We start from the raw sequence: 12,600 nt of genomic DNA, 5'->3' as shown, positions 1-12,600 counted from the left end.
GCTGCTAGATATTGATACGTGACACCGGTACCAGTATTTACTACTACCATTTTCGCCTCAATTCAACGAATCGATGAGAACGGTCATGCTCCCTCGGGACTCACATGCGGGAACCCGCGATACAACTCATTCTTCGGTGAGCTGCAAGTCTTCGCAAGAAGTTTCGGACCGGTGAATTGGGACGTCGTCAAAAGGGGCGCGTATGCCGTTGTACCTGATTGATACCCAACCCATAAAAGACTTGTTCCCTTAAATGCAGGGCACATACATGACAACGCACAGGGAAACCGTAGTCATCGTCACTGGGAGTTAGAAAGCTTAGCTAAAGCAACGACATCAACCCACCTTGAATAGGTCTCTTCACCTCAGAGTCACACGAACACACACACCACTTCCTGTTCCGTCAAGGTCGCCAGCAGGATCTACAGGAGCAAGCCGATCCCCGCGGCTTTTCGTACCTTGAACTTTCAGAGTATCGGCCGTCACTGGCCAGCTGTTGAATACACCCGAAACTGTCATCTAGGCTCGATGCAGTCAAATGAGATGTGGCTTTGAATCTTCAGACAACGTCATGATGCCTTCTTCGCTTTCCGCACCTAACGACGAACCTGCATTCCAAGTAGACCAAAAGTTAACCTTGGCGGGCGTAGTTTCGGCAGAACCAACCAACTACCGAACAACCTCGCCCTTCTTCTTTCTTCAACTCACCACCATATTTTCGCCTTTTGCCGTCATTTTCACGCTCTCATCCCCTCTTACAGCCACATCCAGACAACAGGCAACGCATCTTGGGTCGTATCACCTTCCAGAAAGAGGCAGTCAAAAAGCCTCCCTATCACGATTGCTTTGCAGCGGCCTGAAACGCATTCTCTCTCGACTAAGCTGTGCCCTGGACGTGCGGGAATAGCTGCACTTTTCTCGTACGACGACTGCCTGAGATGCCCAGCTATGGATAGATTCCAGAAGTCATTTCATGAGCTGAGAGAGGCCGGACCCCACGAATTGGGTATCCCGGCGCAATTCGCGCTGCTATTTGTTTCGAATATCCCGACGCCCCCAACGCCGAGAGTTTAAGCATATCTGTTGCGCCGCTGATCCGCACGCTGCCTTACGGGAAGAGGACGAGACCGCACGAGGTGGGATGGACGCCGCGGGGAAGTCGGCCCTGCAGGAGTCCTTGGGCCTGCCGCTTGGTGTTGAGCTGGCTGCCTTCTCCGAATGCCTTCTCTTGGTGGTTCTTGCCCTGCGCTGCCTCTTTAGGTAGGTATCCAGCTATCGGGTGCACCTTTCTTGCCAGTTCATGATTCTGAGGCTTGCAAGAGGATGGAATGACATTCTTGCCAAGATCTCACTAAATGAAGGACAGTACACCGATTTAGAAGAAGACAGGAGGAGACACCAATCAATCTCACACATGATCAAACGACGAAAAGAAGGCGGTTTCCAAGACTGACTCGGCTCAGGGCAACCGGCCAGATCAAGATCTTGTTTCTAGAACGGCAGTCAAAATGCACAATCGCCCAGGCCCGATGCCTGCCGCGGTTGCCCTGCCGTATCTCATGCTAGGTTTAGGGGGCTCCTTTTCTCAAGTAAACAGAGCATCTACCATTTGCCAGATCGTAAATCTTGGACACTCACATCAGATCTCACCGAATGTCTCTTTCCGGACTTTTTTTTGATGGCAAACCATGAGCCTTCTTCAACTCCCTTCTCGACAAGAGCCTCCTCACCACAACCGCCAAAAGCGCTTAATTTCCACCAAGACTCTCATCTCCTCTCGGATACTGACCGCTCCTTTTCCTTCATGACGAGTACAATCTCTCGCAGTTTTGAGCCTCCATTCACTAACCCAAAAGCAACACCGAACGGCCAAGATTGAGGTTTGTCAACGAGCAAATGATAGCATCATCCGCTCGCCGTTTCATTAACACTAGGCCTGCTCACGGGCGGCCACCCACCCCGCAAACAGACATTCCGGTCTCTAAGTCAGCACAGATTAGGTAGTCCTTTTTTGGGCCTGTCTTTTTACTGCCATCTACTTGAAATCAGCGGTGAGAAACAGGGTGTGGCCGCCTATGTAGGTCGCACACCCACACTCATATCACGAGACTTGCAAGGCCACCAATGAGAAGGACTTACGTATAATGTCAGGCTGAGAGAAAAGAGATTTGTTACCTCCGTCATTGATCGACAATCTACAGGCTGTTGAACACACGTTCGCACCGGACATTAGGTGTTAACCTGTAACTCGCTTGCCTGATGATGAAAGTAGGCGAGCTTATGCAAACACTCAGCCATGATTCCAGCGTCGAACCTGCATCTGGATGGCATACCGAACTACCCTACTCACCAGGCTGAGAAGGGGGATTTCCCAAGCTATGTGACCGACAGCTGGATGGGACATCGAACACGTCGTACAACAACCGCTGGCTCGTCAGCTCATAGGTTAGGCAAGCGAGGTAAGGTGGGTTTATGCAAACATGTAGCTCAGCCATGATAGCCATGCATCACGACGGGTGAATACCCTCAACGGGGAGGCGGTCACTTACTTATTTCAGGTCATTGACCAATGAAACATACAGTCCCGTAGCTAATAGGGACGAATAAGAGATCAGATATTTTCGATCATAACCCCAAAAGGTGAAATGACTGGAGCAAAGAGGAAACACAGCCATGATTGACGATACGTACGTGTCTGACACAGCAGTCAAAAGGGGGGCCAGAACAGTAGCACAGTAGTCCGACAGGCTACATCAGGCCCTCCCAGGATCTGAGTTTCACGGAGATGTATCTCCACAAACTGACAATTTTTTACTATGGAGGGAAAAGCAGGGCATAGGGCTGGCATAGCCATTGTCTATATGCAGGAGGACATGTACGTAAGCAGGCAGAAGTTACACAAGCTCACTCTAGACTATCAAATCATTCCTCATACAACTCCAGGTCGACCACACACATCCCATCTTGAGAAGATGTAAGAGACTAACCTTGGTGAACAGTTTGCCCTATGCAAGTCTCTCTTACATATGCAAACACAGCCCTCCTTCTTGCTTCCAATACCAGCCTAAGGCAGACGTAGATCCTCATCATAAGATATCACCAATCGAACGAGATACCTAACCAGGAAGATCTGCCGGGCAAAGACCACATACCCTCTTACCTCTCAGACTACCTACGGCACCGGCCACGTATCAAGCCCAGTCATATTATCCTATAGCACAGCCATGAAGCCCCCTGCGGGCAAACCTGAGGTACCTACGCCCCAGCACTCATCTCCACGCATCATCAACGACAAAAGACTTCATCTTCAACAAGACACCTACCTGAGGCTGACCAAAGATTTCACGCCTCTTCATGATCAGCCACACACTCGTACAAAGCCTAGACAGCTACCTACCTAGAAGCACAGCCACAGGAAAGAAACCTCGTATGAACATTAGCTCATCTCCGCCAGACCAGAAGGGGGAGGTAAACATCTCAAGCGAGATGATCAGGCCCCTCGTCTATCAGCCTGTAAGGCTTCATACGCCTAGGTGATTCAAGCCACCACAATTATCACGAAGAGATCCACTTTATACAGCACATTCGGAATCTTCTCTTCCAACCAAGCCCCAAGAAGGGCGGCAAAAAACACCTACCCACCCCATCATCATCCAATCCACCTCCGGACTCATATCAACAGCACAGCCATAGGTAAGGTGTTCCCCTCCGAAACAGCAAGACAAGGCAAACAGCGTTCATTAACCTCAACCATATTCTTCCCACCAAGCAGCCCCAGACAACAAGAAACTCGACTTCAACTCTCAACAAATTATCATCTCTCAGAGTTCTGAACAAAAGAGCCCAACATTGATCTCGAGAAATAACAAGATAGGGTAGAGGTTGGATGCTCATCATCAAAGTCATACTCAATATTCTGGCCATTGAACCAAACATACATAATCATCAGAAACAAAAGCCAGAATCAAATTTTTGTTTACCTAGAATGTGGAAAGCGAATCGCAAGTTAACTGATTGAACACGAGACAAAAAGACAAGAAACCTAGCACATAACCTCATACCAAACTACTGATATTGCGGCCCAGTTCACACGCTGACAGGAAACGAGGACAAGCGTAAATCCAGAGAGGCCATTCTCTTTACGGATCCTCATCATCATGTAGGAACTGACTATGTTGAGATTTTCTGATCCCTATGTAGCTAAATATACCAGAACAGATGGAAAGTTTGGAGATATCAGCACACAAAATTGAATGTGGAAACGACATAAGCAGAAGAGTATGGATTCCTAAATGATATACACAACCTCATCCACCCTATCATACCAGCCAACCCCACTTTTCTTCTTTAAACATACAAAAACAATATTCATGACATAGCTAAAAATATTTATACGACACATCAACCCCCTCCGGAATAGCATCAGGCAAACCATCCGCCCAAGTGCCGTAATTTTTCAACATGATAAAAAAAAAAGGCAAACACCTCAAGATATTATCGAGCGAATATTCCCCATTTTCGCCTTCTTCAACCTTCCTTAATAGCCCCCTTCGCCCCCACGCCCCCAGTTCAGCAACTTTTCGTAACTACCGTTTGCCTCCCAAATCATTAGTGACCATCAAAGAAAACAATTTACTGCTCCCTAGGCGCAGATCTGCTGGCAATACCTTCCTTAACGGCAGCCAGAATCAAATCCTTGGCCTTCTCAACACCCTCCTTGCTGCCAACAACCTCGATGGCCTCACCCTTAGCTTGGTCACGGGGAACGGTGATCTTGCAACCGCTCTGCTTGCGGATGGAGTTGACCTTGCTGCCGCCCTGACCAATAACGAAGCGGTACGTGCGGGGATCAGGCAGGATTAAGTAGCCTGTGGCATCCTGCTTCTTGGCCTGTTCCAGCGCAGCCTCGATGGCCTTCTTGGCCTTCTCGATGCTTTCAGGGGAGCCGCGAAGGACCCATGGAATCTCACCCTCCTCGGACGACGATCCGCTTTCGACAACCTTCCAGGAGTGAGCATCGGCAGTGGTTTCCTCGTCGTCAGTGATCAAAGGAAGGGCACCGTTGGAGCGGGCATCTGGAGCCGCAGGTCTGGGTGGGACGGCCTGGCCAGCATGGTCGACAGTAACACCGAAATCGTTTCTGAACTTGCGGAAGATTTGACCATTGTTTGAGACGGCGTGGTGGAGAGCACGAGGAACCTGCACAGTCTCGCCCTGCTGCTCCTTGACCAGAGACTCGATGTGAGCCTTGGCCTTCTCAACATCGGGAGCCTGGCCGGCAATCTTGACACCAGTCTGACCGCTTCCCTGGCGAGGAATATCAATCGAGACCTTGAATTGGTTCTCAAGACCGCGCTTGATGTCACCGCCGCGGCCAATCAAAGATCTGTGCTTCTCAACAGGCACCTCGAGAACCTCGGTAACCTGGCTCTCGCGCTCCGACACAATAGCCTGGATCTGCGCAATGATCTTGTCGACAACCTCGGTGCGGCCCTCGACCTTGATAGTGTTTCCGTCAGTATCCTGCTTGGGGAATTGAATGGCGCGGGCAAGCTCGCGGCGGTCATCGGAACCGCCAGCCTTGACGACGATGTCCCGCAGATTGGCACCTGTAACCGTCAGTAAACATTTTTCAAAGGGCATACTCATGTATCAATACTTACCGCCAGTCCCGATAAGAGCTTTGTGGTACTTGCGATCAACATCGATGGTCTTGACTACAGTGTCATCAAACACGGCCTTCTTCTCCTGAAGAGCCTTCTTGGCAGCAGCAACCTGGGCCTTGGTACCCTTGATCTGGATCTCAACCTCAGCGTCAGCATCTTCCTTGGCGCTGGGGATGTCAATCCTGGCACCACTGGACTGGCGAAGCTGCTCCAACACAGCTCCTCCAGATCCAATCAAGGAAGGAAGCTGCTTCTGCTGGAAAGTGATAGAGTCGGTGAAGGAGGTATCCTTGAGATACTGCAACAGCGAGAGAATCTCATCACGGGCCTCATCAGCTCCGCGCTTGGGACCTCTAACGATGACCTCATCAGGGGCCTGTTGACGACGGTGCTTCCCGGCATCGCTCGAATCCGCAACGGATTCGTCGTCCTTGGCAGGCTTAGCAGTGCGAGGGAAGTTAATGATGACCTTGTAGCGGGTCTGGAGACGGTTGATCTGGGCGCCCTGGGCGCCGATAAGCTCGCGGTGGAACTTGGGCTCGATCTTCAAAACGTGAGTAGCCTCGTCCTGGAGCTGACGGCCGAGAGCAGAGATATGAGCTCTGGCGGCCTCGGCCTTGGCCTTGGGACCCTTGAGCTGAACCTTCCCGTCATTGACCTGGATATCAACGTCGAACTTGTCGCGGAGTTCCCGAATGTTGCTTCCACCCTTGCCAATGAGGTGGTTGGCAAACTTCTGGGGGAATTCAAACTCCAAGATGAACCCGCGCTCCTTCTCGTCCTCCTTCTCCTGTTCAATGAAGGCCTGGCACTTAGCCACAAGCGACTCCACGGCAGAGCTAGGACCTCGGAAGTTGATGATCGACCCAGTGTTCGACACGCGCACAGGGATCTGGTTCTCGGGGCGATTCTCCTGCTCCTTCTTGATGAATCTGCGCAACTTCTCATGGAACTTGGTGGGAACTTCCATGGTAGCGGCAGTCAAGGGATCCTGCTTGGCGATCAAGCCAGTGATATAGGCTTGGGCCTCGCTGAGCCACTTTTGCATTTCGAGCAGATCGGCCTGGCTGGGCTGAGCGCGAGGAATCTCGTAGGAATCAGGGCTTGTGCGGCCCTCGTAGACAAGAAGAAGAGGGGAGTCGGCCTCAGAGCCTTGGGGGATCACAAGGTGGACACCATAATCTTGTCTAACCTTGGGTCTAGCCTCCTTCTGCAGGTAGGCGTGGAAGAAGGGGTCGACCGCAGCCGTCGCAATGCGGGCTGGAGGGTGGCCCTCGACGATGCCCTTGACTTCGTTGGAAGCCCGGATAGCATTCTTGCCATCACGAGCATAGAGCTCCCAAGGAAGAGCGCCGTTGGCATTGAAAGGAGTGTTGAAGTGCACATGGTGCAGCTTCTCCAGACGCTCAATCTCTTTTCTCTCGCGGAGATAGCGGGTGACGTTGCGGGCATGGGCAGCAGCAGAAGGAACCTGGCGGAAGTAACGAGTGATATCAAGGTTGGAGCTCTGCATGTTCATAGCGAGATCCATAGCCACGTCGGAGGCGGGAGTGATCTTGTCAGAAGGCCCGATAATGGTGACGGTCTCGTCCTCATCGTCGGCGGGCAAGACAACAATGCATCCGGTCTGGTCGAAGAACTGATCCTGAGGAATGCCCTTATCGCCAACAATGAACTGATGACGTCCCTTGTTGAGAGAGAACTGGTCGACGGCGAGTTGCTGGCGGAGCTCCTCGGCACGTCTTTCAATCTGCTCCTTGGCAGCCCTGACAGCATCGCGCTCACCAGTGAGCTGGATGAAGTTGTCAACAGCGGGATAGAAGACGGGAGGCTGTCCACCCTGAGGCGCCTCTGGCGGGTGAGGCACCCGGACGGGGTGCGAAGGCACCTGGACCTGAAGATCTTTACCCTGTTCCAGGCTGCTGATCAGGCCGTTCTTGGCAATGAAGGGAAAGAACTCGGCAGGGATGCCCTTGAGGCGTGTGTTGACGTTGGCAGCCCGTTCACCAGCAATCTTCAAAATGGCGTTACGGGCAGCAGCAGCCTGCTGGGAGTTGCCCTCGATCAAAACATCGATCGTGCTGTCATCGTCCTCATCCTCAGCGGCCGCAGGAGCATCCTCTACCCTAGGCATCTGGATCCGGGCGCCAGTCTTCTCCTGCAGGGCCTTGATGGTGGAACCGCCCTTGCCGATGACATGGGCCCTGGTAGAACGGGGAATCGACACCTTGATGGAGAGCTTAGTGCCGATCTGGTTGATGAAGTCCTTCAGAGCCTGGGTCGCAATATCCTGGGCGCCAGTAGCCTCAACCCTGACCTTGCCATCCGCCATGGTGCTGACCTTGATAGGTGCCCGCGACCTACGGTTAAAGTCCTTGGCGATGTCTGGCAGGGGTTTCTTCAGCTGGGCACGAGGAAGCACGTGTTGAGGTTCCAAAAGCGTGTACTCAACATTGCGGCCTGGGATCGAGATATTCGCAGGGCCCCTGACAGCCAGGGGAGTAGGAGTCGTTGCACCGGAGGGAGGTGCAGATGTTGTAGGAGTGCCATTGCTTTCGCTTGTGCCATTGGCACCGGTTCTCTTGGCCCAGATACCGGTGGGACGGGCAACAGGAGCGGGTGCAGTCCCGAGTTCTGGGAAAAGCTCACGGGACTGGGTAGCAATGTTGGCCTTCGCAGGATTTGGTGCGGCTGCTGGGGGGGCAGACTCCGTGGTGGTAGCCTCAGTGCTGGCAGCAGACTTGGGTGGGAGCTCTTCGTCTACCACATCCTCGACCGTTACGTGGTGCGTGGCATGCTGTTGCAAGAGCTGGCTAGCAGCTGAGGGCTCAGCGGGAACGTTATCGGCCATGGTTGGGGGATAGATATCGAGATGCGTAACGTAAGACGGGAGAAGCTTGTCGTGAAGACAAGTGAAGAGCCTGGCGGAGTCTGGCAAAGGTTAGATAAAGTTAACTCCATCAGATACGACGTCCACCCAGCACCCAAAGGCTTGTGTGGCGGCGAGGGCGTGGGAGAGCGGGGACATCACAACGCCATGTTACTCACGCCTGGATTAACGGACAGATCGTTGGAGAAAAGAGCTATTAAAAAAACTGTAGCCAGCGAGGGTCGACAAGCCCAATCAGTGACAGCCGGTCTCACGGAGAAAGACTGTAGTAGAAAGAGGTCGTGATGACGGTGTGTGTTGGTCTGCGGCAGGCAGGGGAAAACAGCGGAAACGAATATTAAAACGGCGGGCGATGATGAGGATGGGGGTTTAGAGCATCATGCGCAGGGAATTGACGCAATTGCTGTTCAGCGGCTATATAGGAGGGCGGGAGGGAACGAGCAGTGCGACGGCCGTGTGGAGGGCAGTACAGAGAAAAGGCCAGACAAGCAATCGATGAAGTTGCTCACAAATGGGGTCTCGCGGTCTGGAGCAAGCTGGAGCCAGGTGGACATTCAACAGTTTCTCCAATCGAGCTTCACCAAAAAAATGTTTGAGCAAGGGGATTGGCCTGGTAGCGCCATGGAACCCCCCCGGCGCCGAGGTGGGCCAGTCTTCCAGGTTGCTCTCAAGCCACACCATCCGCCGCCCCATGCCCCGCACCACTTGCGGCTGCCACGGCTGCCACGTCCGCCAACCGGCCTTGGATCGCATCTTTTGCAGCTGTCAAGCCTCATCTGCCAAGCCAACATTCGAGAACAATCCAACCATGCATCATCTTTGCTTGATCTGGTTGCTGTGTTACAGCTAGGCAGGGACATACCTTTCCATCTTGTCAAAGAGACAGAATATTCTCCGAATCTCGAGTGCTTTCTGAAATCTGGTGTTTGGGATGAGGGTGAGTGTGGGTGAGTAACAGATTGGCAAGGTCTGAAAGATATTGAGATGATGAGAGAGGAATGAACACAGAAGGACGGTTCGGAAGGAAACTGGACGGGTCTCACGCAATATATAGTGCCAGCTATCAGAGTGTAACTGGGAGTCGATGTCCATTTATGTCCTACATGGATCTAGCCAGCTGAGAGCCAGATCATCTCGTATGGCTTGCGGCATCTATAGCTGAAACTAATAATGTTCAAGATAACATTAGAGTGTGTTGAAGGCTTTGGTCCTAGACAGGCGATTTTCGGATACGACTCTATACCAACCTATAAAGGACCAATATGAGAACAAATTTCGGGTCCGCGATGCGCTCTCCTAGTCACGATACACAAAAAGACCGGGCTGATGTGCTTTTTTACCTGTTATCAACGGCCTCTAGATCCTACCACCAAGCCTTGCAACGCTGGCATCGGCTCGATCCAGTCGGCCCCCAAACCACGCCGACCTGTGCACTCTCGTTTTGCGCGCCGAAACGTCGTGTGAAGTAAATTGCCCGACTCTGTTCCTCGCCCGAGGGCCCGTCTCATCACTCTCCAGAGGGCAGGTGGAAGAAGGTGGCGTCTGCCGTGTGCCGAGCAGCTAATAAGAAGGAGAAGGGGATGTGAACACAGCGTTGTTAACCCCGGTATCGTCATCTCCCCTCATCGCATAACGGCGTATATCTGTCCAGTCAGGTCATTCCGGGGAAGGCCTCTCCTCATGAGGCCAGGTCCGTGTCTATAATCCATTGGTCTCATTCAGATAGCTTGTCAGTGACTGAGACTCGGAACATGCGTTTCATGATGGTCTGGATGGCCGCGTGTGAGTTGAACTCGTGATTATTTACCTAGATGAGAGGGACATATGGGTTAGTCAAAAGAGAAGCATATTGGCAAATCCATCAACGTATGAAGGCAGTTTTTCACGGGCCAGAAACAGTGACATAGACTGCTGTTGAACACCAAAGAACAGAGGATGGAGTTGAAGCGTGCAAAGTCAGCTCAGATCTTGGTGTTTCGTAGTGAAGTCTATGTCTCGGGTTCTCGAAGCCTATCTCCGGGGAGAGCGATTCATCGTTTTCTTCCGTGGTGCAGCTGCCCGTTATTCCCATATGCTGCCCAATCTCGCTGGCTTCCGTTGATGTTCTGGAAGGTCTGTCCACTGTAGGCTTGCTCCAACGACACAGTGTACAAACTGGTACAGTACGAAAATGTGCCGGCTCTCTTCCTCCACGGTTCCAAAAACAGACACGGAGTGACGAGGGCTGGTGCATTGGCTGCATACCTGCTGCAGCAGCCGTTCCGTTGACAGGCGATTGGGGAAGTTGGGGCTCATGGCCATGGTAGCAGGTGGATGTAGGTGACAGCAGATAGTCGCCGTTGCTGTTGTATTATGGGCGGTAGCAGTGCAACCTATAACAGATCCTAGTTAACACCGACAGAATACAGAAGTTTTGGCCGCGTGTCTGACTAGGAATGGCTACCAGGAGTTGATCAAAATAGAGATGCCATGATACTGATATCGAGCCCAATGATATCTAACATTCATTGATAGGATCCTCAGACAATCACCACTCTTTGCAGAGACAGTTGTGTTGAAGGATGAGGAATATTCTTCTAGACAAAGCCAAGTGTAAAGCGTCAAATAGTAGCGGAAGGGTTAGGGTTTGATACATCTTCCTACTTCCTAACAGAGCTGTCTCCTTGATAATTGATGTCGTGATATGCCATTGCGCCCCCCTAAGATTTTAAGTCAGCCGTTTTATGATCGACGGCTTGCTGCGGGGTCTACACCCGTCGATGTAATGCATTTTAGGATGGTTACTGGCATCTGTCTGGTCTGACACCAAGCATCCTAACATCTAGCCTGTCATGTCACTACCTATTCTCTTCTCTATCGTAGCGGTGCCTAAGTGCTGCCCGAGCCCCCGTCAGCATGTTGAGAAAACAATGAAAACCATGCGGTTGACCCAGATATCTCGGAGACTTCGGTGTTCGCTGACATGCAACAGAATAATCGAGAAAGTGTGGCAAGACGAGGTACGGGGTCGATGTATGTACAGCGCCCCATGTGTAGGTTCCTGCACGAGAGAGGAAGGGTTCCTCGGGAGCAACCTTAGATATGATGCCCTGCCGGCGGAACCGCCCATGGCATCGTGATTCCATGCAGCTTCGAGCATGATGATGGGCAGCTGGATGTTGCTGGGTAGTTTTGAAACGGAGAGCAAAAGCACGGGCGAACCCTGATGGTCGGGTAGGCTGGTGTGGGGTCAAAATGGGACCCTCCTAGGCGACCCTTGTCGATCGGCGGTCATTTCCAACGGTTTTCCTGCCACTTTGCTGGGCACAATTCAAGGAAACCTCGCCAGCGGTTCCAACCACCACACAAACCTGATAATCCTATCTCTACACCACTACCTTTATCTCTTTATGTATCGCCCTCCGTGAAATCAAGCTGAACTGTGGGTGTTGATCTCAACTGGCTCGCATGCTTCTTCTCCATGCCCCCCCCCCCCACCTCTCCACAATCCCATCATCAGGGTTATCGATCAGTCGAATTCCCACTGTGCCCCTTCAAAGCCGATCTCCCCACTCTCGTGTCCCGCTCAGACCCAGAAGCAGGACATGTTTGCTCCAAACCCATCATCCTGCCATTTTAAACTCATGCAAGCACGGTCCGAATCGACAAGGCTTTGTCACAAGCCTTGAGAGCTTGGTGGCTGGTTACGAGGCATTAAGGCCCCCTAGGAAACAGGAGCTGTGACTGAGGGGTATCCTGCCTTTGGATAAGGGTCACGCCAGACCTCACAAGTTGAGCAATGAGTTGACTAGAGGAGAGCAACAACCGATAGTGCGGCAGCCTCTCGCGCCTGATTGCTGCTTGGTGGTTCATGCGCTGCTCATAGCAACCTGCCTGCCATCCCATCTTTTTCATTTTATTTTTTTTAACGCGCGGGAGCTTGTGACTGCTGTCGTCCTGTCACCACCTTGTCGTCCGCCTGAGTTCTAGAAAACGGTGGCCCGGGAGGGTTAGTCCGGTGTCCGTTCTGACAAGGCCCCCTGTTCCCTGGCTGGGTCTCGTCGT

General features: G+C 52.2%; 1 protein-coding gene across 1 annotated transcript; it reads right to left on the bottom strand.

Annotated features, from left to right (window-relative positions):
- Positions 1 to 4,632: 4,632 nt before the first annotated feature.
- Positions 4,633 to 8,517, bottom strand: PODANS_4_6990 (uncharacterized protein; the record flags this gene model as incomplete). The annotated part of the gene is made up of 2 exons (XM_001906105.1): positions 4,633 to 5,644; positions 5,735 to 8,517. 2 exons carry the CDS (start codon positions 8,515 to 8,517, stop codon positions 4,633 to 4,635), a joined length of 3,795 nt encoding a protein of 1,264 aa, XP_001906140.1.
- Positions 8,518 to 12,600: the final 4,083 nt, after the last annotated feature.

The sequence above is a fragment of the Podospora anserina genome, chromosome 4 (genome assembly GCF_000226545.1).
Source record: "Podospora anserina S mat+ genomic DNA chromosome 4, supercontig 4".
NCBI lineage: Eukaryota > Fungi > Ascomycota > Sordariomycetes > Sordariales > Podosporaceae > Podospora > Podospora anserina.
This window is presented reverse-complemented; position numbering and strand designations above follow the sequence as displayed.